The following is a 25688-nucleotide window of genomic DNA, read 5'->3' as shown; positions in this document are numbered from 1 at the left end:
GCAAATCGTGCACTTCTGTTAAGGCATGAACACAAAGACGGCGCCACTACTTTGTGCTTCAAATGCCCTCCGCCTTGGCCACTTACCAAAAGGGCGAAGTGGGACCCAGTTACACTGCTAGCATACGCCGTTTTGTATCCACGCAGGCGAGACGCCGGACGATGACAACGCCCCGCAACATTCGTTTGTTGCTATTGGCCTACTGATTGTTGATCGTGCACAGTCAACGCGATGATTGAATTCGTACATCGGAGGCATAGTAGCGACGCGCATACGGAGCAATGCGCATCCCACTGGAAGCGCCAAAGTGCCGAGCTGTGCCTCAGTAGTGGAGATGCAGTTTGTTGTCGGCTGCAGCGCCAGAAGTACGTGGTCACCGACAGATGTCACTGAAGACCAGGATCTTCTTTGTTAGGTATGTCATAGGCTCCAAGCTGATCGCGCAACAGCGGTGAGCACGAGATGTAGCGGCAATGTCAGATGGGTCATATACCAACGAGTCGCCCCCACGATGGCGCTCGAGCACGACATTGAACGCTCGCAATCGCACTTCGTAACCAGGAATCTCACACGACGATGACCGAGCTAGCTCGCTGCTCTCCAGGAAACGCACGAGCTTCAGACCCTTGACTGATGTATGCAACTTCAAGGACTGTACAAGGACTGACGACGGGCCGTGCAAGCCGATCGGCTCACCATTGACTATCACAACTACTTCACGCTAGTCGTCGCACTCGCCACAGCCTTGGACACTTCCGGCAATCATGACGGGCGTTGTTCTCGTGTGCGGTCCCACCGCGAAGCCCGCCGCGAAGCCGCTAAGAAGAAACGTTGTGGGAACGTTTGAATGCGCTTCAAGATTGTCTGATTGCTTAAGAGCGGGCGACGATGCTGGTCTTCTCTGCCGAGAGCAAACTGGAGCTTCAATCTCGTTCAAAGAGCTTCTGCAAGCCACCTGGGAGAGCGTTGTCGATTCGTCCCAAGTGCCCTGTCTTTATCAGTCTTGTTCGACCCTGTGACCTCAGACTCAATCGACCAGATGGAGACCAACATGGAGGAGATCCGAGCGCTCGAGTATCCTCAACTGCTCGGGAAGACTTATTTGGACCATGCGGGTACAACGGTATGTCGCAATGTTTGAACTCTTTCATTTTATTCCAGGCTGACTGACATCATCTAGCCATGGGCTAAATCTCTCGTGGATTCTTTCGCGACGGACATGATGACTGATCTTTATGGCAATCCGCATTCCGAGCATGCTCCCTCAAAATTGGCAGACACTCGAGTTGAAGCCACTCGGGAAAAGGCTCTCGGTTTCTTCAATGCCGATCCGGCAGAGTGGGACCTCGTGTTTGTCGCGAATGCAACAGCCGCCATCAAACTCGTGCATGATTGTTTTCGCGACCACGCGATAGAGAAGCGCCAGAACTGGTGGTACGGTTACCACAAAGACGCTCACACATCGGTCGTTGGCGTGCGAGAAGGAACCCGAACGCACAGATGTTTCCGCAACGATCGAGAGGTTGAGCTTTGGATTGAGAGCAGAGGGCTCGGCGGAGCGAATGCGAATGATCTCGCTTTGTTCGCATATCCTGGACAATCGAACATGACTGGCAGACGGCTTCCCTTGGCATGGTATGCTTTGCATTCGACGAGCGAAGGAGACTCCACTAACACCTGCTAGGCCAGGTCGCATCCAAGACAGAATTCGCAGCAAGGTATACACGCTTCTTGATGCTGCGGCCCTTGTGTCGACGACACAGCTGGATCTCTCAAACACCAGTACCGCACCGGATTTTGTCGCTCTTTCGTTCTACAAGATCTTTGGCTTCCCCAACCTCGGCGCGCTCCTGGTCAAGAAATCATCATCACAGGTATTGATGAACCGCAAGTTCTTCGGCGGCGGCACCGTCGAAATGGTGATCTCGGTCAACGACTCATGGTCATCGAAGAAGAGCCACAACGTCCACAGCCGCTTGGAAGATGGCACCTTGCCTTTCACCTCCATCTTTGCTCTCGATCTCGCGATAGACACCCATCGGAAGATCTATGGTCCCTCGCCGATGAAAACCATCTCCGCACACACATCCCGTTTGATCAAGAAGCTATACGACGACTTGACATCTTTGCGGCACTCGAGTGGCATTCCAGTCATCGTGGTGTACAAAGATGCCGCGGCGGTCTACGGCCAAGCCAAGTTGCAGGGTGCGACGATCGCCTTCAACATCCAAAGTCCTAAGGGCGACATCGTCAGCTTCGCCGACGTTGAGAAAGAGGCCGACAAGAACAGCATATCCGTGAGGAGTGGGTCGCTCTGCAATCCAGGTGGAATTGCGACATACCTCAAATGGTCCCCGAAGGAGCTGCGTGCCGCGTACGATGAAGGTCATCGCTGTTCAGAGCCACTGGCGCAAGTCTTTGGGAAGCCCATCGGTGTCGTCCGAGTGAGTCTGGGCGCAATGAGCAGCGATGAAGATGTCCAAAGGTTCGTCACCTTTGTGCGCGAGACGTATCTCGATGTTGCTCTTCCTGAAGTTGCGAAGGTCGGATTGACAATCGACATTCCATCACCAGTGAAAGCTCCCAAGGCGACCGATGATGTCCTCATCACACCATCGCCTTCGCCAGACTCGGAAGACTCGCTGAGGAAACCTCACAATCGACTCTCCGTGCTTTCGATGCGAGAGTTGAAACCCAAGACCCCGCGAGTGAGTGTTGAAATGACATCGGATGATGCATGCAGCACCAGAGAATCCACGATGCACAAGATGAAATTCAGACTGATGGGCGCGATGCGGATGCCTCGACGTATCAAATAGATGGACCAAGAAGACAGATCGGGAGCTAGATCGGGGGAAGGCTTGCAATACGCCATACATCCTCACGAATGTGACAGCAGACGAGACTACGATAAATAATCAGCTACTTTATGGCTAGGTCGGGAAGTGGAATCTCGAGAGATTGAATACCTTTCCGACTTTGAAGTCTCACTCCAAGGCAAAGTCGTGGACCAGTCATGCACATGTGAATACCAGCTGTTTCGTGCTGAAGCAAGGTCCGTCCCACACCTCTATGTAAACTTGAGTACCACTTGCTCAATCAGAGATTCGGGTCTCACACCGGTTTCCGCAGACTGACTCCGCACCATAAGACAGGCGCAAGGTTCGTCGCGCAGTCGAATGTGAAGAGGCTCAGAAGCCACAGGACTACCAGCACCGGTATAGGCGCGAGTAGGATCTCAGTGCGCGAGAGGAATGGTAATGCTAGGGGGAAGTCAGCGACGTTGCAATTTGCCATGCAAAGAACAGGGCGGCTGACCGTTGTAACCCAGGAAGGTAATCACAAAGTAGTAGCTCAAAGCCAGAAGATACATCGTGTTTCCAAAGAAGTTTGAGACCCAGTAGTCTTGTGCGATCAGAGGCATCAACAAGAATTGGAGGACGTAAAGGAAGACCCAGACCGGGAGGAAAGCTCGGATCGAGACCTGTCGAGTGATCAGTAATGTAGTCAAAGTGATCTCACCACGCCAGCAAATCTCACATCAAAGCAGTATCCAAACTCCAAGCTGTCCTCACCTCCCACAGGAGGCCCGAACAAGCCTTGCTTCTTTTTACCCAGTACTCGACCAACCAGGAAAAACATCATGGTTGATAGCAGGAGCGAGCTGCCCAGAAACTGGCCGAACACGAACACGAGAGCCACTCGTAGGGTTCTGCCGAAGCCATCTGCATACGCCAGACCCCAGGCAAGGCCAGTGAGGAGGAGGAAGAGAGACAGTAGATATGTAAAGGCCGGGTCCGCTCGATGGTAGGAGTTTTTTGTTTCTTGAACGAGTCAGTACCATCAGCCTCATCGAACACGTGTTGTCAACATACGTTTCTGTAATCAAAGTCAGCTTCATTGTCATCGGAAGTACTCTTGATGACTGACATGATAGTAAATGTTTCTGAATACTTTCTTGGGTGCGATAATAAGATGTGTCATCTCCCATGTTGCCTGCGGTAGCCAGTTAGTCAAAATAGTGTGGCTGTGTGATGTGTATGAACGTACTGTCTCGAAGTCCATAGACTGGATCTTGAAGAGCTTTCGAAAGAACGGCGGTATGCGCATGCTGGCGCTTCTTGTTTGGTTCGATGACATCGTGAAAAGGTCGGGTTCAGGAGCAGATTCGTTGTGGTTGTTTGTGGTATGCTCAGGCTTTGTTCTTGTTTATGGCCGGAAGTTGTATAGAGCACTTTTTTCCGAGGGCAAGTCTTGTTGGCGAGGATCAAATCATTCAATGATGCTGTATGTGCTCTCTCCCCGTGATCTGCTGAAAAGAAGTGAATATCGTGAGGTAAGGTAGGCAGATCGTCCATTCACCATTCACGGCGGCACGGGGAAGTGACGTCCGAGCATGGTCTTGGCATGCGTTCGAGCTTCTTCACTTGTCCAGCCATCCCGTCTTCAGCTGTCTTTGCAACAACATCCCCAACGATCTTCATTTGCGCCATCAATCGCTTTCTCCCACCATCGCCGGTATCTCCACATTTGCGCAAGGCCATCGATACTCGGCTCTCACCACGGCGCATATCGTACACCCAAAATACGCTCGATCCTTTGGAGTGTCAGCGCGGCCTGGACCTGTCGAGCGCGCGAACTGCACTGAAACAGTCGCGCCGCTGGCGCCAGTCGCCAATATGGCGGAAGAGTATGATCCTCTAGATCCGCCGACCTTTGACCCAGCAGATGAATCAGACGATGCCGAGCAACAGAAATACGAGTCAGGCGCCGACGCTGCGGACGATGCTGCGGACGACGCTGCAGACGAGGACGACGACTACGATCCTTCAAGCTTCAACTACGGCGAAGACACCGAGCACTCCGAGGCAGCCGAACCAGATCAGACGCTCAAAGAACCACCTGCACAAATCGAGCAACCGCGCAAACCGCAGCAGACAGTTGCCGGCTTCATAGTAGAGGAGAGTGATGATGAGCAGGAAGAGAGCGTTGCAGCACCGCCGCAGATGAACGGTGGTTCTGATGCAGAAAAACATGATGCGGAAACAAACATTGAGGCGCAGGATGTATCGTTACGTAGTGCACCGCAAGACACTGCTACCTCCAGCACAAGTCTCAATGGGTCCACCACAATTCCCGTCCCTGCGTCTACTCCTTCTCTACCTGTTTCTACCCTTCAGACCTCTGTGGCAGATTTGGGTAAAGATGTTCTCACGCCTGTGGAATCTGCCGCTCCAACACCTCAAGCACAAGCAGACACTAAGGCTCCTGCAGTGAGCCTTCCGACCACTCAATTGAATGGCTCAATGCCTGCAGCGCAGATGAGACTTCCTCACGACAAAGTCGGCCAGCTCGAGGATCGCATCAAGGACGATCCGAAGGGTGACACCGATGCTTGGCTTTCGCTCATCAAGCACTACTATGACAAGACTCAATATCAGGGCGCAAGAGATGTGTACAAGCGTTTCCTCGCTGTCTTTCCAACTGCGGTAAGCACTCATTCCGCGCTTTTGCTGCGAGACCACCAGGCTGTCCGAGCCTACTCATCGAAGCTGCAAGCTAATGAGTATCCTAGGTCTCCATGTGGGTAAAATATATCCAAATGGAGAACGAACTAGACGAGCGTGACAACGTTGTGCACATTCTCGGTGAGTCTGTGATGACAGTTCCCAGCGTGGAACTTTGGAAACTCTACCTTGATCATGTGCGGCGAGCACTCCCTCTCATCAACGATGCCGGCGGCAAAAACCGCACCGAAATTACAAAGGCCTTCGATGTCACTCTGGATAACGTTGGCATCGACCCGGATGCTGGTATACTGTGGCGCGAGTACATTGATTTCGTGCGAGACGGCCCTGGCATGGTGGGAGGACAGGACTGGCAGGATCTTCAAAAGGTGGACCAATTGAGGAAGGCATATCAACGAGCCACCAAACTGCCCCATTCGGAGTCTGTCAAGCTGTGGAAAGAGTACGAGAACTTTGAGATGGGTCTGCACAAGGCTACAGGGCGCAAGCATGTTCAAGAGCAGAGTCCGCACTACATGCAGGCACGCACAGCGAGAATGCAGTTGGAACAAAAGCTGGATGGCCTGGATCGGAGGTCTATTCCAGTCCTGCCACCACTGTATGGATGTGCGGGCGAGGACGAATTCGGCAACCAGGTCGAGAAGTGGCGATCGTGGATCGAGTGGGAGAAGAATGAGGATCCGCTGGTGTTTAAAGGGACCGAGGACGATGCTTGGCGCAGACGCGTGCTGTACGCTTACAAGCAGGCCACTTTGTTCCTATGCTTCTACCCGCCGATCTGGTTCGAGGCTGCATCATGGTGCTTCTCGCAAGGAATCGACTCCTTCACAACTGAAGGCGAGCAATTTCTCGACAAAGGCATGGCTACCAATCCGGAATCTGTATTGCTCGCCATGTCGAAAGCAGACCGCGTCGAATCCTCGCTCGAGACCGGCAACACCGAAGAGATCTTGATCCGCAACGGGGACAAACTCGATGTGCCCTACGAGCAAGTTCATACCGCCCTGTATGCCTTTCGAGGTCGACTCAAGGAAAAGGACGACAAGACGATCGCTCAGATCAACGCGCATTTCGCAAGCTTGTCTCCCGAGGAAGAACCGACGACTGTGCAGGAGGACGATGATGACGACCAGCCAAGCAACAAGCCCAAGACTAGAGCCGAGCAGTCGAAGGCAGCAATCGACTCTGTTAAGCAGGCCTCGGCTGCCCACATGGACCTCCTCAAGAGGACGATCTCGTACGTCTGGGTCGCGAAGATGCGGGCGTTCCGAAGAGTACAGGGTCAAGGCAAACCGCCGAAGAAGGGAGACACAACCTCAAAGGTGGTCAAAGGCTTCCGGGGTATCTTCGCTGATGCAAGACCGCGCGGACAGCTGTCAAGTGATGTCTACATTGCCTCTGCACTTCTGGAGTGGCGTTGCTACAAGGACCCATCTGCCATCAAGATCTTTGAGCGAGGCATGAAGTTGTTCCCTCTCGATGAAGTTTTCATTCTGGAATACGTGAAGCACCTCATCGCTCTCAGCGACATCACCAACGCCCGTGTCGTTTTCGAGTCAACCATCCCAAAGATCGTCAACGCGACAGATCTCTCACTGGAGCAAAAGAGGGAGAAATGTCGGCCTCTTATCGCATACATGCACGACTACGAAAGCAAGTACGGTGATCTGGCCCAGATTCACAAGATCGAGAAACGCATGTCAGAACTGTACCCCGAAGAACCGGAGATCAGCCGCTTCAGCCATCGCTTCTCTCTTCCCGACTTCGATGCCATGCACGTGCAGCTCGTATTGAGCCCAACTCAGGCACGACCGAGAGCATTCGAGCCTCAACAGCAAGCACCACAGCAGGCGCCTGCTACCAGCATTGAGAACATGCACAACAGCCCCAGAGGAGCAGCACCCGAAATCCTCCTTGGACCAAACGGTCCTTACGTCGCCAGCCCGAAGCGTCCTTTGGAAGATTCCGACAGCGAGCAGCCACAGCGCAAGTTCATGCGAGGCGAGTCGCCACTCAAAGGTGCCGCTGGCCTGCGAATGCAGAGCAAGGCCGGTGCAACGAGTGGAGGTGGCTTTGCAACCAAGACGTTCGTGCCCAACAGCGTTTCTGTGCCGTCAGGACCTCCTCCTCTGCCACCGATGATCGAGTACGTCCTGCGCTTGATGCCTGCCGCTCGCGACTACAACCAAGCACGGTTTGATGCGGTGAAGATAGCGTATCTGGTGGCCTCGACTGATGTGGACTCTGCGAAGGCAGCGTTCAGCAGAGGGGATTTGCAGCGACGATAGTTCTGCTGAGAATTGTATATGTGATGGCGAGCGAAGATTTGGCGGCGGTCGATAAATGGGAGGGAAACGGGACAGAGCTTCTCAAGATGGCAAGCCCGGTCGTCTTTGGTTCAGACTCCCGAGAGGCATTGACACGCTCTTCCAGAGGGCATGGGGCGGCGTTGTCTTCAAGCCTGTGGCTCGGCGGCATTTGTGTGTACTATGCGGCTCTCGAAAAGAGGTCCGCCTTGTACTAGTATAGATCTTTGCGAGATCTCGAATGAAAGACGTTTCAAACACCTATTTCACTACTGCACCCCGGACAGCCAGAGTATCGTCGGCTTGTGACTAGAGCTTCGACAGCTCACCAGTGAGAGGCCGATTCAAGTTCTGCTCGTACGGACGGGTTGGAATCAGGCCGGATGATGTGCTTCTTCTTCGCGATCAAGATCCTGCTTAGACGTACTGATGGTAGACAAGTCCACTGTCTTGTCGTGTGCAGTCTCTCGGTCCAAGCCATCGTCGCTCGACGTTCCCTCGGTGGTCTCGCCCACATGATCATGGCCATCATCGCTCTCAGCATCGCCATCGCCAACCTCATCTGCAGACTGACCATCGCCATCTCCCTTCTTCCCACTCCTCCCCGCCTTCTGCCGCCTCTTCACCCTAGCAGGTTTCTTCGCACTCGCCGTTCCCTCGATGGTGCCACCCACATCATCACGGCCATCATCACCCTCAGCATCGCCTTCGCCACCCTGATCCGTAGACTGGCCATCACCACCTCCCTTCTTCCCATTCCTCCCCTCCTTCTGCCGTCTCTTCACCTTGGCAGGCTTCTTCGCACTCACGGGTCCATCGGCATGTTTATTCTTCCACATCCCGCCGTACTTGTAAAACGGATGTTCTGCTTCATGGCCTCGAGCGTCTTCTTGGCCGCCTGAGACACTGATCCAGCATTTTCCGGGACAGACCATGTGCCATTTTGCGGTCTCGTCTATTTTGCAGCGCACGAGGACTGGGCGAGGGATGCCGCAGAGGGTGCAGGGTTTGTTGTGGGAGTTTGGAGTTGTGGTGGCCATGGCAGGGAGGGAGAAGTCAGAGGTTGTCTGCTCTATGCACGGAATTGGAGCTCTGCTTTTTGGACTCTTGGTAGTTCATGGACGTGTCTTATGTTGAATGGATGGTATTATTGAAGTTGAGAAATCGCCCAGGAAAGGTGGTGTTGAAGAGTATGCAAGCCAATGGTGACGTAGCACAGATCGTTCTTTGGTAATACTTAGGTCTCCAAAGCACGTAACAAACATAGCATTCGATGGCATATAAGTCCGACTCCGCATACGCATATGCGTGTGCTTACTCTCGAGAGCTCAGTCTTCACGTCGCTTTTGTCTGAGCGTCGCATGGCTTCGTTGTGCCAATCAATCTTCGACTTGCTTTTCTTCCACCACCGCATTTTCCTATCGTGCCGGAGCAATGTGCTCCACCAAGAAACTCAGCCCACGTTTGGTGTTCTCCTCCCACCAATCGCACGCCCAGAGTCCTATGCTGCGTCCTCCATGCTGTAAGATACGGATGTGCTTGTTGAACGGGGCCCATGTCAGACTGCGAACTTCTTGCTGTAGCACTCGCCTTCCTTATGCTGGTGATACTTGCATGTGCTGCCGGCCTTATCGACGAGCAAAGGCGCCGCTCTTCCCGCGTTCATCTTGATCAAAGCCTTGGCCAGATCAAAGTAGAATTGCGCGGCAACGTTGTCGCAGAGCTTGACCAGCCACTCCTCGCTAGCATCGGAAGTCCAGATGTCTACGAAAAGTCTGCGAGCGGCGTTGCCGATGGCGGTGTTGTTATAGATCTTGGAGACATCATTCTCATTCGGTGAAATTAATGCTGGCGGCTGTCGCTGAGTGATGATGCAGTCGATGGTAGCGTCCTGAAGGTCACCGTCCTGTAGTCTGCAGGCTGTGAGGTACAAAGAGAGAAAATCGTCGTAGCTCCAGTTCTCTGCAATTGAGATCTTGCTCGTGTACGCCCATTGCACGTAGACGTTGAAAATCGCAGCGTTTTCCATGGGCAGTTTTACGATGCGTTTGCTGCTTTCCTTCCATGCGCCGCTCATCGCTGCGTCGAAGAATCGTGAATGAGCGCGTAATGGTGCCTCGTGCACCGTGAAACCGTACTCGATTGCACCCACAAGCACCAAAACGGTGTCGCTATCAATCCTGCTCTGGTTAGAATTGAGGACGCAGAACTCGGCGACGTGTCGATGGACTTACATTGGTGCGAGACCGCTCCTGATGGACGGGTCGTGAGGGCCAGTCATGGCAGAATTGTTTCGTTTGGGAGCCATAACGCTTCTTCGGTCAGTCAGGGCAGATGTGGTAGGTTGTGGTTGTAGTTGTGTCGCTGAATAATGTAGCTGAAAGACACCTGCAGGCAAAAGACCGCGACGGGGCACGCATCGCGCTCGCTTACGCACATGGTTCTCACTCCGCCATGCGCAAGATCAACTCCGTAGTGTGCACATGCGGTTCATTCGACCCTCAGTGCGCACGTGCCGTTCCCGCCCCTCTCCGCGCTCATATCACTCGAAGTTCGTTGCAAATCGCCTCATGCGGGGTCTTAGACCGATCCTCTCGGCGGGAAGCTGCTCTCCTTAACAGTCCCCTCCTTCGGCACTCTGACGAACCTCAGATTGCCCAACCCCAGCCACCGTCCATCCCACGCATCAAGCTTGACCAGACTCTCGGCATCCTGCAAGTTCGGCATCCAGAATCCTCCCTCGTACTCCTGCGACTCGATCACCAATTGCTGCTCCAACAGCGTCTGCCTGGTCGATGGCGGCCGTCCTGCTCTGCGCTCAGCTCTCAGCTGTGCGAGCTCTTCATCGTAGCGGTTAAGGTATTGTGTAATCAGTCCCTTGACGGAATCCAGGTCGAGAGGATGCAGAGTGTCGGGTAAATTGTCTTTGAGAAACTCGAGGCGGTCCAACCATAATCTGTTTTCCTTCTTCCGATGTGAGGCGACCCTAGAGACTTTCTCATCTCTGGCGCCAGCTTTTCGTAATCGCTGAGCATCTCTGCTATTTTCGTGGAGTTTGTTGACCTTGGCGCCGCCCTTTTTCTTGCCCACCGCCTTCTGGACCTTGCTGAGTTTGGATGGCATTTTTGTGATGTGTCATAGGATGAAGTATTTCTTCTTTCTCGGGCGGACGAAATTTTGAGGGTGGTCGAGATGGCGGACAGGGTTCCGCTCGAGCCAATGGGCCCAAAGCATTTCAGCTACGCGCCTGCTCGAACGCGTACCAGCATGACACTTCACCCGATCAACAACCTGCCCTGTACACTGCACTTGAGCTGATATTAGCCTACACAACAGCGTGAACGGGACCGCAATGAATTGAAGAGGTCATCGAGCGCCGAAGATGGGTATTCAGGGTACGAACAACGGCAAAAGTGACAGCAAGACTTCCTACCTCTGACGTAACATTCGCAGGCCTTCTTCCCTTGCTCAAGAGCATACAAAAGCCTACTCATCTTCGCAACTTCGCCGGTCAGACCCTCGGAGTCGATGCATATGGCTGGCTCCATCGAGGTACGGTTGCTTGCGCAATCGAGCTTGCCGAAGGGAAACCAACGAGAAAGCATATCGATTTCGCCCTCCATCGAGTACGGATGCTCATTCATTTCGGCGTAACACCATACATCGTCTTCGATGGCGATTACCTACCAAGCAAGTCACATACGGAAAAGGAACGTGCTGCCAGGAGAAAGGAAAGCAAAAGAGTCGGACTGGAGCTACTTCGAATGGGACGGACATCACAAGCACATCTCGAACTCCAAAAAGCAGTAGATGTCACACCTGTGATGGCAAGGGAGCTGATTGAAGAGTTGAAGCGCATGGATGTTCCATACGTCGTTGCGCCCTTCGAAGCCGATAGCCAACTGGCATATCTGGAGCAGCAAGGAAAGATTTCTGGCGTGCTCAGCGAGGACTCCGATCTGCTCGTCTTTGGTGTGAAATGCCTTCTCACGAAGCTGGACCAGTATGGCGAGTGCATCATGGTCAATCGCGCAGACTTCACCTCGTGTCGTGACATAAGTCTTGTCGGCTGGGCTGATAAAGAGTTCCGGATCATGGCAATGCTCAGCGGCTGCGATTATCTACCGGGCATTGACAAGATGGGTCTCAAGACTGCATATCGGTATGTGAGGAAACACAAGACGGTCGAGAGGATCGTGCAAGCCGTTCAATTCGAGGGCAAGATGAAAGTGCCACCCGGCTATCTGGAGGCATTTCTCAATGCTGAGCGGACGTTCTTGCATCAGTGGGTGTTCTGTTCCGACACACGCGGCTTGTTGAACCTGACGCCTCTACCGTCTGGAGTTGACGCCGAAAGCATGCCGTACATTGGCAAGACTGTTGATGCGGAGCTGGCTGCAGGCGTTGCTTGCGGTGATCTCGATCCGAACACGAAGCTTCCAATTGTTCTGCCACAGAGATTTCAGAACAGATTCCAGAACCCAGCTTCGCGCAGCACGTTGATACAGACTCCAGACGAGAAACACGGCAAACCCATATCGGACTTCTTCAAGGCGAGACGCACGCCTCTAGCAGAACTCGACCCAAACTCCTTTACACTTTCGCCCAGCCAGCAACAGACCAGCGAGTCACAACGGAACGCATCTTGGTCCGCCTCACAAGCGCCATCATCGCGAGTCTTTGGTGGCCGGCGTGCCTCCCAAATCCCAGTCCCGTCGTCCGCGCCGCAGGTCACTCGACGTGTGGCTACTGCTCCGACACCACTCGCACGGCTGACCTCGCCCAAGAGACAGCGTCTGTGCTCCGACTCCTCGGCTCTTGCGGCAGTGATGAATCCGGTGGAGACAGCTGCAAGTCGCTTCTTCGCTCAACAGCCCACGCAGCCAAGTCCGTCAATGCGAACGAAGTCGAATCGGAGCAAAAAGGAGGAATTTGACCTTTGGTCTGACGATTCAGTCGCAGATGCGGTCGCAGCGGCCACCGCAACGCCCGAGTCGACGCAAGATCTGGGCATCTCAGTCGCAAAGAAGCGCAAGAAGCTGAATGTTTTGGCGGATCCCATTGGCTCTCCAGCAGACGACAGCATCGGCGATATCTCGCAAGAGAGTATATTGACGACCGCGACACCCAATTCTCAGGCGTCTGTCACGGACGATACGCCGGATACATCGTTTGCAGAGTTCGACTCACCTCGATTTTGGATCAAGCCCGCCACGAGCATGCGCGAAAAGCTCTCCATGATGGGGTATAGTGGTCCAGCGGTATCAACGAAAACACTGTCACGGACGAAGTCTACTCTTCCGATCTCGACGACATTCAACGAATGGGAGGCAAGCAACAATGTCCCAGTCGCAAAGTCTCGTCGGGAGTCGCCCGCCGGACCGGCGGTCGTGTTCGTTCCCAACTCATCCCCACCACTGGCGGAGTTATCCTTCCCTTCCGATGTCGCGGAGCCTGATGATAATGACACCAAGGACGAAGAGTGGCTTGCGATAGAACAAGATGTCGTTCACACTTCATTGGGAGACTCCTTCAAAGGCAGTGAAGATTTGCTCGTGCCCAACAGTCCAGAGAACGACACGGAGAGGGACGAGCGTCGGCCTGCGTTCAGCCTCAGCAGATTTGCTTTCGCTGGTTGAAGCGAATACAATTGTTCACCACCATGTCCGCGCCTGCCGTTCTGACTGGGTATGACGAATTCTTTGTTTTGGCATACTTTGAGCGTTTAGCGATACCCTACCTGCACGAATAGATACTGATGAAACGGCACATGTACGATGAACAAGCAGAAAGACAAGCTAATGAAAGAACTTTAGCGTCGTTGAGAGCCCTTCAAACATCCTGCTTCCGGCTCGCGTCTGCAGAATCCCTCCGTCAGCCTAGGGAGGAAGTCGCTCTGCTGGCGCCGGATCTTGGAGAATGGTTCCCATGATGTGCGATCATGATTGCGTCTGTGTGCTACTTGGGGTAGTACCTTTTCGGAAGAATGGACTCAAGCTCCGCCTTACTCTGTGGGCTTCATGCATGTCCGACTGGTCGGTCCTCAGTCGATCGTCGAATATATGCCTTGCGGAAGCCAGGCACGAGAGGCCCGCACTGGCGAATATCACCTCGCGAACGTTGTGCGCATGATCCGCGAAGGCGTACCAAGCCGTGCCAATCGAAAGCTTCAGGGCGCCACAAGTTCATCAACAATGAAGCTACTGGCAGACGACATTCTAGCTCGGCTCACTGCTGGCAAATAGAGACAGCAACATGGCGCATGGTCTATCATACATCCTCACCAGGCTCGGCACGGCCAATCATGATCCATGCTTACCAGTCGTGGACTCGTGGTCGTCACGCTGCGAAGACATGGACCCGGTAAACACCCTCGACCGGCACATGTGCGTCATTTTTGAGGGCCGAAGACACTGCGACGGTATACCATGTCTCACGTTGTGGACGATGATCCGGGGCCATCGCCGATACTTGCCAGGTACCAGCATCCGGAATACGAAGTACAACAGTCCAAATTTTGTGCGCCAACGGCGCCAACGGCGATCGATGGACATTGACACTAACAAGCACTAACTTCTTTGCATTACAACTGCACCTGTTGACATTTACGGCTTTGCGCGTCACGGCGTTGATCACGCCATGTGCTATGCTTCCTTTTGCTGTTGCAGAAGCCTTGGGGGGTAGCACTCCTCATCAGTCTCCTCACGAAGCTTATCGAAGAATTTCCGGTGACGGCTGCGATTCGAACGGTCATGCAGACCTCCCTACTGGAGCGGCAACATCAGGACAACTGACTACCAAGAATGATAACAGAGCGAGCCATATTATGCATGAGCCGTTTGCCAGAGGCCGACCGTTGCGAGCTTCCAGTTCTGTGAAGATTCGCCATCTCGCGCTCGGCACAATTATACACTGCTACCGGAACTATCTTGCAATGTACATCACCGAAACAGGCGTCCAGCATGAGGGGATGGAAGTCACCCAAAGGTAGGTTGTATCTCAATTGTCCGAGCCGTACGACAGCTCCCCTCACTTCGCATGTGAAGATTCGCATGATAGTGACGAAAGTATCAGTTCTTCTGCGAATGCGCGCAGTGTTTTTACCGACAGATGCACCCCACAGGAGTCGTTTACATATCCCCGCGAATCCCCATACTTTCAAGCCGAGGAACTTGGAGAAATCTTGCGTTCGACCTGGAGTCTAAGTTGTGTCGATCACGCCCGTGGCGTCGCTTCTTGCTCGATAGCGTAACTGCCACGATGATCTGCAGTGGAGAAATGATGCATCAGTACCCACCAATGCGAGGTTGGAAGTCTCTGCGAGCAAATGCAACGCATGTCAGTGGCTGATTGTGAATCTAGCTTCGATCTGCCAGAGCCCCATCGCATGTCAGGCTGTCACGGCACATGGTCTCCATGTACAGTCGTCGACGATGATATCGATTGGCTACACGGTTGCACATGAAAAGGACTTCATTCGATGCCTTGCGTGGCCACACGCCGAATGGCTGGCTTTTTCGTGAGGTAGAGAAAACTCTACAAGACATGCCTCGGTGGCTGAACCTGCTTTGTTGATCTCCTCGAGGTCCACGCCATCGACGTTGAGGACGCTATGATGCCGTTTCCTGAAGGATGTACCAAAGAATTGAAGGAGCATAGCACCGTCGGCCTCGGCGGGTGGCATGCAATCATATAATAAGGCTTCCCACAACGCCATTTCAATGACTCTTACTTAGTCGACTCACACAGCCGCAACGACTCGTCAACACTCCCGTTCACAGGCCTCACGATGAAGTTCTCTGCTACTCAGGCCCTGATGGGCGCGTTGCCTATGGCTGCGGCTTTCCCGGCTCAGGTGAGTTGACAATCCCGAACATGTATGAGTCGTTGCTGACACGTCACAGATGCTGGAGATCATGCAGAGCAACCCAGAGCTCGCTGCTCGTTCGAACGAACTACTGGCAGCCCGACAGGCCGGTGCTGGTGCCGCGACTGCCATCTTCGAGACCATCCCAACCTTCGACAAGGAGGCGCAGTACATTGATGTATCTGCTGGCTCCGGTCATGAGTGGCAGCCCCCAAGGAAGGGCGATCTCCGTGGTGTCTGCCCGGGATTGAACGCGTTCGCCAACCACGGCTTCCTCCCCCGCAACGGATACGCCACCATCCAGCAGTACATTGACATTACCGAAAAGGTCGTCGGCATGGGCGCTGATCTGTCTGGTTTCTTGGCTGTGCTCGGCGCTCTCCTCGACGGAGACCTTACTGCGTGGTCAATGGGTGGCACTCCACCCCTAGGTGTCGGCGGACCTCTCGCTCAGGGCGGCCACGGTCTCATCGGCTCGCACAACAAGTACGAGAACGACGTTTCTCCCACCCGTCCTGACCTTTACGAGTCCGGCAACAACTACATCACGGATGCTGCAGCCTTCCAGAAGTTGATTGACGTCTCTCCCGGCGGCGAGGTCACCCTCGACAGCTTGACTGTCCACCGCTCCAACCGCTTCGACCGCTCCCTCAACAACAACCCTTACTTCTTCAACGGCCCCTTCCCCGGTCTGTTAGTGCAATCTGCTGCATTCACCTTCATCTACCGCTTCATGGCCAACCACTCTGAGGCTGACCCCGTCGGCACTCTTTCTTACGACGTAATCAAGAGCTGGTTCGGTATTGAGGGCGAGAACGGCAACTACAAGGCTCGTCAGGGATACGAACGCATTCCCGAGAACTGGTACCGTCGCTCTCTGACCGCACCATACACCATCCCATATTTCCTCGGAGACACCGTCGTCGCCGCTGGCCTCCACCCCAAGTTCCTCAACGTCGGTGGCAACCTCGACGGCAAGACCAACAACTTTGCTGGTGTCAACATCAACAACCTCACCGGTGGCGTGTTCAACGGCGCAGACCTCCTGAAGGGAAACAACCTCGGATGCTTCGCATTCCAGACTGTCACTCAGCTCAAGGGAGACCTCCTCGCCGGCGTCGTCTCTGGCATTCAGAACCTTTTGGGCTCTCTCATTCCCCAGCTTGGCTGCCCTAAGCTTAATCGCATCGACGAGCAGCAGCTGAGGAGATTCCCTGGCTACGTTCGTGGTAGCGCTACTGGCGTCACCAACTAGATTTTTTGGGGAAGAGGTGATGTTGTGCATAGTCGCGGCATGACTCGTTGTATAGTGGGGATGATATGTCCACGTGGTGGACAGGGTTGACGGCTACAATGTAAATAGTGTACACACCATGAATATACGATTCGAATGACCGAGCTTGCTGTCCCGTCTCATGTCAGGATGTACAACGCCGCAGAGCCGCCAACATAGAATAGCGAAAGGAATGTGAGCGAACGAACACTACCTATTCGGGGCCTTGCCAAGACTTGAAAAGTGAATATGTGCGAACGAACGCTAGGAGGTACCATTCTTCATGACTCGTCGTCGGTCCGGGATATTCCTAAGGGAGATAGATCAATCACTGCCTGGCATCAAGCGATATCGAGCGAATGATACACGCCGAAGGTATTGAGTGCCCGAGCAAACCATGAGAAACTTGGTCGAGCATTCGCATGGTCGGCACAGTCCCAGAGGGAATCATTGACGTTACATGTCGTCTTTAATCTGGCCTCGAGACATCCGAGCCATTACTCAGACATATCTCGTGAGGAAGGACACCATGGAGAGGAAATAACGTTCAGTGTTCATGCGAGGCTCGATGGCAACGCGAGATATTACCAGAATATATATTCATGCTATTTGAAGCACAGCAGTCTACGAGGAGAAGTGCCGATCTGCCAGCAGTTGACTCTTCTCTCCGTCGATGTAAATGTCCAATACTCGACCCGTTCGTCGCATGGCCAGAACATCCATCAGCCGAATGTTCAATTCAGTCGCGAAGTCGTCCATTTCTGGTTCCGGGTCCGCGAGGTCGGAGACGAGTTGGCTCAACATGTCGTTGGCAATATCGTCCATTGGTGGTCAAGAGTCGTCTTCAGTCATTCCCTCGGGCCTCCAGCCGATCGTCAGCTTCTCCAGCTGGTCCTCCTCATCGCCCGTGAGCGTTTTGGACGCTCGCAGCTTTTCGACTAGATCTCGGCTGAACTGGCCGTAGCAGCCACTGAAGAACTTTTCGCGGATCCTGCGTAGGATGTTGGCTGGAGATGCATTCCGATTTTCGACTCCACGGGCATGAGTGAGGACTGCGTCCACTCTTTCGCGGCGGGTCAACGGGTCTGGCGAGTCCGACTGTTGCTCTGCGGTGCCCTTCTTGCTGTCGCCGCCATTCGCACGAGAGGCGTAATGTTCACGAGTCGTTTGGGAAACGCCGATCCTCAGCAGTAGGCGGTGAATGTTGTGATCATCTGCTGCCCAATCGCCATTGCAAAGATCTGTGATCTGTTGCTCTGTGTGAGAGTCAGCGAATTCAGCCATCTTGACGACCACCTCAACCCACGCCATGATTTTGTCAGCAGACAATGTTCCGGCGTGCTGACGGAATTCAATGGTCTGTAAGAAATGGTGGGAGGATTGCAAGTTGTTTTCATCCCGCAGATTGTCCAGATTGACCGTCGAATGATGCCCGTACTGATGCTGACAAGCTTTCAGGTCGTCAACGCCATTAGTACATCCAATGATAGTCAGCCAAGAAGGGACATCGAATTGTTTGGCCGCTTGCTCCAGAGCAGCGTTTTTGGGGAACTCAATGCATGGGAAACGACTTGGATTAGCGGGTCGCAGAACCAGTTCCATCATATGCGCCGACCAGGGATTGTTGTAAGGTGACGGGTTGACCTTGCCTTCGCCATTGCGCCCTCCGATCCGATCAACGGAATGGATAGTGTCCAGAGGTCGCTCGCAGGCCAAGACGGTGGAGACAATGTTCTTGACCGTGGGCACGCGGAAGCCGTTCTTGCCATTGCCGATGTGAACGTGCGTGCTGCACGACGGATTTGTTAGCATCTTGTATGCTGCACTGTCGTTATTCACAAAGTCTTCATTCAACAAGCGGTAGACAAGTCTCACCTCATCGTCGGCGGAGATCCGGTGTGTATGCTTTTCGTGCTCCGGCTCAGAAGTGTCAACGTTCCACGAGAGCACTCGGCTGTTGATCTCAATGGCAAGTTCGGCTGGTGTTGGTGACCAGACGGCATCGTCAGCAATGGGACTAGCGCCCATGATGATCCTCTCATCCGGCGAGAGTCTCAGACTTTGGTCGTAGGAAACCGTCCAGCGGCTGTGTTCCGGGGTGACCTTGAGCCTATAGTGGGTCGGCTCATTGAGTGGAAGAGTGTATTTGTACTTTTCTCCGCACCTAGCGCATTGCGCTGTAGTCGCACGAGAGAGTGCTGCGTGTACAGCCGTCTGCGCAAGATACTGGCGTGCGGCACGCTCGTGCCTCTCGTTACCCGAAGACACATCCAAGAGAATGCATTCGATCTCGATGCCAAAGGTTGGATCGAGAGGCGGAGTAGGTGCGGAATCGGGAGCGTGGCGAGAAGACATCATTTTGGTATCGATGGTCAACGTTCCAGACGTTGAGCTTGATGATTTGAAGAGGAATGGTCGGCGAAAGAGAGGAGAGCGGCGAGTGCGCTATATAGCAGCATGTTGGCCAAGCGCTCACAAAGAAGATTGAGCACAATGGCGCAAAGATCAAAGGGAGGGTGTACAAGGGCATTGTGGATGGATATATGGAGAACAATGAAGTTGCTGGGTGTTGTGTGTATACTGGAGGGTCGTGTGACGAACGCAAGAGAAGGGCGAAGGAGACAGGGAGACTGAGAGTACTTACACTTCCAGATCTGTGATGATGCCTTGAGCATTCCCCTATCTCTGTCTTACTTGTGTTCCAGATACCAGTGTTACCTAGCCACGTCCGGCCCCTATCTCTGTCTTGCGTGGCCATCTCGAGGTTTCAGTCGAGGTTGCATCGTTGGCATCGGACAAAGAACTCCCAAGAGATCGACCTGCAACACAGGGTAAAGCTCGACCGATGGCATGTCTTTGTCTTGAGAAAGTGTTCAGTTCGCGAATCATGTTTCACTGATTGAGCTCGTCGAAGGTCATGAGGAAACCTCGTCGTTCCGTAGAAAGATCGCTGCATGACGCCCGAGACCAGGCGGCGAGCTATCCGACGAAATAGCAGAATGTTAGCATCAGTCCGAAATATGTGGCTGGCCTCCTGGTCTTGATTCGTTCCCGATGCCAAAGGTCCTCGGGGAAAGAAGGCAAAGTAGGCAACTCGCCACGCAGTACGTTTCCTCCTCGTGGTTTCGACATCTCGCAATCTTCATTGACTTGCTCTCTCTTGAATCTCTGACCCAATACCATTGACTTAGCTGACAATGACAACGCATTGTCTCGGGCTTTGTGAAGCGTAAAAGCGGTGTCGTGTGGCGTAAAGTTGCAACGACCATGAGACTCCTGCGAATGAGGGAGAGTGGACTATTGCTTGAAAGCCATCGTGTCACACTATCATTTCCGTCCTGGAGCCGCCATTTGATCTCGACCTGTACGCTGAATTGGTGGAAAGGATGTTCGATGGATGGAGCAGAAGAACGTGAGCACAAAGAGACGAGAGAGAAGGACGAGGATCATGACTCAGCAGGATCCCTTGCCCTGCAGCAGAACACATTTTCGGCCGCGAAATTGTGAAAGCATGACGAACTGGATGAACGGGCACGGTCAAAGGAATGTCAATTTCTTCAAACTCTGCCATAAAGGCCATTATTAACTATCTCGCCAATTCTATGTTCCCACAGGATCCCGGTCATCCTGCATCTACATTTCATAAAGTCATAAATTCGTCTTGTCCTGTTCGACCACCAAATCGCTGCGCAATCATACAGCACCGACAACTCTCCTCACTTGCCAACGCAAACCACCGATCCGTCCGGTCTCTTCGTGCAGCGAGGGTTGGGATTGCAGTGCTGTTTGCCCTGCGCGTCGAAGTCGCATTGCCTCTTCGTTAAGCCACTTCCGCTTCCGCCTCTCGCTTGCCAACGCAGACCACGGACCCGTCGTCCCGGGTCGTGCAGTTGGAAGTAGTGCTGCAGTGCTGTTGGCCTTGGGCGTCGAAGTAGCATGCGCGCTTCGCCATGCCGTTGGTGTTTTCCGTTCCTCGCTTGACGGAATAAGATGGCGGCTGCTCGGTAGTCGGTGGCTGCTCAGTACTCGGTGGCTGCTCAGTACTCGGCGGCTCCTCATAAGTCGGTGGCTCCTCATAACTCGGCGGGATCGTCTCCCCACCATCCTTCGGCGGACACCCGGGTGTCGTATCAATACAATGCTGCACCCCCGCCTCATCAATATAACACTGTCGCTTCATCAACCCTTCCTCGCTCCGCTTGCCGACACAGACCACACTGCCGTCTTCATTCTCACGGCAGGTGGAGGTATCAAGACAAGTCTGAGCACCAGCTTCGTCGAAGAAGCACTGGCGTTTGAAGACGATGTTGGTGGCCGGGAGGGAGCGCTTGGCGACGCAGGCGATGCTGCCGTCTTCGTAGGTGGTGCAGGTTGGGGTGTCGTTGCAGGTTTGCACGCCGCATTCGTCGATCATGCATTGCTGGTGGGATGTTAGTTGGAATTGGTCTTGTTGTTTGGGGTGTTGGGACGTACCCTCTTGGCCAACGGAGCAGCGAGAGTGAGGGCCGCAAAGGCGGTGGTGAGGAAGAAGGTCGACTTCATGGTTGATCGTTGAGTGTTGTCGACGGTGGTGTTGTAGAGCAATGGGCACGTCGCTGAACTTTTTTTTCTCGTTGCAATAAAGAGAGGAAGGGTGGGTAGAGCTGTTCTTTGACAAAACGTCTTGGAACGGGGATTCTTTGACCTCAAATATATTCAACAAAGAAAGTAACTTCCGCCTTTGTGCAACTCTGTGAATTGTTTGCGGCAAGTGATGAGTGGTAGCAGTGAACGACGCCAATGATGAAAGGTACCAGAGATGGTTCGAAAACCTACCAGAATTGTCGCCCGTGGCCCTACCTCTTATACAAGACCCTTCTCTCGTAGGAGGCAGGTCACGTATAAGGCGGATCCACCTATAGGTGACATCAAAGCTCACGCCGCCTTTCTCCCGAAGTAAAAACCTTGAATAAGGCGAGAAAGTTTGCCCTGCGGCGCGGTCAGCTTGCACATGCAATGTAATGCGACATGGCGACTTCGCCCAGCCACGTCCCGACGCTGATCGGGGAGCTGCTCGTGCGTCCGGTCTCTGGTGTTGGATTGTTCCGTCGCACCAGTGGTGGTCCGACAGGTGGCATACCAACACCCGTGGAGGAGTAAAATCCCGTTCCTGTCGTGCCAGCTCAGTCGCGAGGCGTCGAGATAGTGTTCCTGTAGGATCTCCACCGCCGAAGTGGCGCAGTTGTCTAAGGTCGTCTATTCTCGGCTGTTTCTTTCACACAAAGTGCGACATTCGCCTTTCTCCTGTGCCGATACGCGGCACGGCAGCTGTCCGTCAGTGGTGCTGTGCGTATACCTATACGGGGACCACATGTCACCAGTCAAAGCAGTCCGTGAATCAGGCGGTGTGTGAGTTCGATATGACGCACAAATAGTGCAAAGACCCCGCCGCAAGCGGACTTCCGCGAGTCGTACATAGGGATGGCTATCCACCGTGTATGGCGACCGCCGGTGGCAACACACGGTGTATTACACCATGTATATACTGTGTCGTGTATGTGAGGTTAACCTGAAGTGGTATAGTCAGTTACGTGTATATAATAGACTGCGTTATTAACACTACTAACTCTACTACCTTCCTTACTGCTTATTAAAGTCCTGTCTATATACGCATGTAATAATATTACTAGGGCTCTTAAACTTATCCCCTTTATCGTCGTCGAGTCCCTTAGAGCTGTTAGTAAGCTTGCGTTATATGCGGAGGTTCTAGTACAAATAGACAAGCATCTCTACGGTGTTATAGGACAGCTTGTTACGGCGGAGGTTATAAATAAAGCTATAAGCTAACTAGTTGCGCTCGGCAGTGCCGGTTGTTAGCACAATTAATAGGGCTAGCAACGCGAGAGAGGTTAGAGCTAGTATACTATCCTTAAAGAAGTTATGCTACTATTAGATAGGAGTTATTAGGTAGTAAGCCTACTAAGTTATCCCGTTACTAAATAGGCCTTACTTCGAACGAAGTAGCGTAAGTCTAGCTACTACCTCTACTATTATAGTGTCGTTAAGAGCGGTGCGCTTAGCAGCGGTTAATTAGTCGAGCTTGCTGTCCTTTAGAAGGCTGTAGTAATAGTGCTCGTATAGCTATAGCTGCAAGCTGTCGAGCTACTTATTGTCGATAAGAATAAAGCGGTAGTCCTTATTGTCGCGCACATAGGGATCTACGAGGTAGGCAATAATTATAAGGGGATAATAGGCGATCCGGTAACGGTGCTCGAGGAGCTCGTTAAGTCTACTTTAGCGGATAAGGCTATTGTTAAATAACGTGTTAAAGAGTATCTTCTAATAGCTATATACTCTTAAGAGCGATAGTCTGTTAGTCTTAAGAGCTAGCGTAACTATAAGGAATAGGGTTATTAGCTCGAGGTAGCTTTTTAAGTCCGGCCAGAAGGTATAATATTAAAGAATAGCTAAGATCCGTCGCTATACTTCTTAAGCGTCTAACGACGCGCCTAGACCGAGCAATATAATAGCATACTCTTCTACATCGTTCGCGAGAGTCTAAAGGTGTCGCCGCTTATCGTTAATGCTCTTTGCGCAGTTTAGCTTACCTTACTAACGCGTTTTACTAGGCAGCTAGAAGACTAAAAGTAGACCGTTTACGATGTGCCTAAGCGTCTCGGTAGCGAAGGGGTAGTTCTTAAAGTACTTAGCTACCTCCTTAAAGCGCTAGAATGCTATAGCGATGCTATCTTCCTTATAAATATCGCATATAAGGTTGTTAAAGTTATAAGAGTTATAGCTAAGTCCGATAATATAAGGGTGCAGCTCCGACACCTAGAATAGCGTTAGCTAATTAGCTAGAATCTTATCGATAAGCTCGTCCCGTCCCTTCCGCTACGCTAGAAGCCGCGCTTAACTAGAATAGGACGGTAACTTAGTATTAAAGGAAGTCGCAACATACCTTTATACGTATCGACCTTATGTTTAATGTATTATTAGTGCATAACGTAACTACTTTTCTAGGATATTCTTTAACGACATCTAAGAGGCCGTTAGCGAGATACTAGCCGGTATAGCGATCGAGTTTAGTCGCGATCGAGCGGAGGAAATATAGTGCTCGAGAGGTAACCTATAAACGACGATTAGTATGCTTTAACTTCGGTACTAAGCCGACTATACTTACTATAAGATAATTAACAATTGCCTTACCGCGTAGATTCGACTATCTATCTGTTACTAACGTAATGTTAGTACTACGCCGGACGGTATTATCGATCTTCTCCTTTATAGCTAGGTACTACCGTAGTAGTATCGTGCCTATAAGCGCCTTCCTTAACGGCGGCTTAAAGGACAGTCGAAGACGCTAATAGAACTTAAGGAATCCTAGATTACTAATAACACTAAGAGGCAGTCCGGCGCTAAAGATCTATTAACCGCAAGCCTTAGTAGCAGCCTCCTTGTCGGCCTGCGATATAGTGTCTACGAACTAGAGCATTCCTCGCTAACGGCGCCGCGAAGGGCTCGAAGGGATCTTACTACTTAGAGTATTAGCATCCTCGAAGGGCATTCGCTTAGGTTAGAAACGCCGCTACAACCGCTCCGGCAACTTAGTACACTTCTTTAGGTGCTCGATAATACGGCCCTTCTTATTAGAAATCTAGTCGCTGCTATAATAGTTATAGACGATAGTAGGATAGTGCTTATCCTTAACGAACGTTCGTTCGACTTCCTACTAAACTATGTCTTCCTTACGAACGTGCTTCTTCGTAGAGCGTCTACGTTAATCCGGCATTAAATTAAGGGTTTAAGAAGCAGTAAATTAGATAGTTTATAAGGTGTAAGAACTAACACAACTCTGTAGCGACTAGCCTTCCTTTTGTTTACTAATAACGACTCTACCGGCACCTCTATCGACACCCTTACTAGCCTCGTTCTTCTATTAATAACGTTACGACTCTATCGAATACAGACCTTACTAGCTACTTAGAGCACTTCAGAAGGACGGCAATGTAATTAGTCGCATTTAAGAGCAACGAGAGTAGTAAAAAGTAACAAGAGGTGCAGCGGCAATAAGAAGAGCGAGGAAACACCGATAACTATACTACCTACTATGCTAATACAGGTAAGCGTGATTTATTACCCTTGTGTATCTACTGCACCAAGATTTGTATATACGGAATACACTTGTGTACACGCGTGGAAGGCTGTGTAGTGTATTCGTGGGAGCCATCCCTAGTCGTACAGCTGTGACAGGGATCCCATAGTTCTAGCGTGGATGAACACGGCGAAATGCCAAAGATAGTTGCCACTTGCCAGGGTGCGAGGGTAATGGCCGAAGACGGAAAATTCATGAGGTCCCACGTCCTCGTGCGAAAGGAATCCCCGTCGTGAAGACGGATCCAGCGCCACGGACGACGGTCGCACGTGGAATCCACGCCGAGGGATGACCGATGAACCAGACCTCTGGTAATGTGAGGACAGAACGCCGACGGTGCCTCGATTTGCCTTCAGACTTGATGTATTCCTGTCTCACAGCTCGGGGAGAGAAGTGGAAGACGAAAATTGTGATTTGTAGTGGTACCTTAGTCGAAGTGAGACAAGGTGACGTTGGCGTGGAAGCGACGAAAACTTTGGTTGTAGTTGGGCGCGAGGCTTTCATCAGGCATCACATCAGGCATAACTTTTGCACGGACACGAGACGACGAGCCTGAATATACAGCATTTCCACCGATAAG

General features: G+C 52.4%; 8 protein-coding genes across 8 annotated transcripts; 4 read left to right on the top strand and 4 right to left on the bottom strand.

Moving 5' to 3' along the window:
• Positions 1-736: 736 nt before the first annotated feature.
• Positions 737-5591, top strand: MYCGRDRAFT_76893 (uncharacterized protein; the record flags this gene model as incomplete). The annotated part of the gene is made up of 5 exons (XM_003848546.1): positions 737-1123; positions 1181-1635; positions 1685-2534; positions 4887-4965; positions 5092-5591. 5 exons carry the CDS (start codon positions 1040-1042, stop codon positions 5589-5591), a joined length of 1968 nt encoding a protein of 655 aa, XP_003848594.1.
• MYCGRDRAFT_76890 (uncharacterized protein) lies at positions 5307-8097 on the top strand (the record flags this gene model as incomplete). Its single annotated transcript, XM_003848547.1, has 2 exons — positions 5307-5489; positions 5576-8097. 2 exons carry the CDS (start codon positions 5307-5309, stop codon positions 7814-7816), a joined length of 2424 nt encoding a protein of 807 aa, XP_003848595.1.
• Positions 8098-8574: 477 nt separating this feature from the next.
• Positions 8575-8844, bottom strand: MYCGRDRAFT_29441 (uncharacterized protein; the record flags this gene model as incomplete). The annotated part of the gene is made up of 1 exon (XM_003848332.1): positions 8575-8844. A coding segment is annotated over one exon (270 nt), but the record flags the coding sequence as incomplete, so codon positions are not given.
• A 1528-nt stretch (positions 8845-10372) lies between these two features.
• Positions 10373-10967, bottom strand: MYCGRDRAFT_106133 (uncharacterized protein; the record flags this gene model as incomplete). Its single annotated transcript, XM_003848331.1, has 1 exon — positions 10373-10967. One exon carries the CDS (start codon positions 10955-10957, stop codon positions 10415-10417), a length of 543 nt encoding a protein of 180 aa, XP_003848379.1.
• Positions 10968-11214: 247 nt separating this feature from the next.
• MYCGRDRAFT_63697 (uncharacterized protein) lies at positions 11215-12786 on the top strand (the record flags this gene model as incomplete). The annotated part of the gene is made up of 2 exons (XM_003848548.1): positions 11215-11229; positions 11288-12786. Coding segments are annotated over 2 exons (1514 nt in total), but the record flags the coding sequence as incomplete, so codon positions are not given.
• A 2837-nt stretch (positions 12787-15623) lies between these two features.
• MYCGRDRAFT_96677 (uncharacterized protein) lies at positions 15624-16956 on the top strand (the record flags this gene model as incomplete). Its single annotated transcript, XM_003848549.1, has 2 exons — positions 15624-15689; positions 15739-16956. 2 exons carry the CDS (start codon positions 15624-15626, stop codon positions 16954-16956), a joined length of 1284 nt encoding a protein of 427 aa, XP_003848597.1.
• Positions 16957-17805: 849 nt separating this feature from the next.
• Positions 17806-19332, bottom strand: MYCGRDRAFT_96676 (uncharacterized protein; the record flags this gene model as incomplete). Its single annotated transcript, XM_003848330.1, has 1 exon — positions 17806-19332. The coding sequence occupies one exon, from the start codon at positions 19330-19332 to the stop codon at positions 17806-17808; it is 1527 nt and encodes a 508-aa protein (XP_003848378.1).
• A 1200-nt stretch (positions 19333-20532) lies between these two features.
• On the bottom strand, positions 20533-21018 carry MYCGRDRAFT_106132 (uncharacterized protein; the record flags this gene model as incomplete). Its single annotated transcript, XM_003848329.1, has 2 exons — positions 20533-20694; positions 20737-21018. 2 exons carry the CDS (start codon positions 20910-20912, stop codon positions 20691-20693), a joined length of 180 nt encoding a protein of 59 aa, XP_003848377.1.
• Positions 21019-25688: the final 4670 nt, after the last annotated feature.

The sequence above is a fragment of the Zymoseptoria tritici genome, chromosome 11 (assembly GCF_000219625.1).
Source record: "Zymoseptoria tritici IPO323 chromosome 11, whole genome shotgun sequence".
NCBI classification, from domain to species: Eukaryota; Fungi; Ascomycota; class Dothideomycetes; order Mycosphaerellales; family Mycosphaerellaceae; genus Zymoseptoria; species Zymoseptoria tritici.
This window is presented reverse-complemented; position numbering and strand designations above follow the sequence as displayed.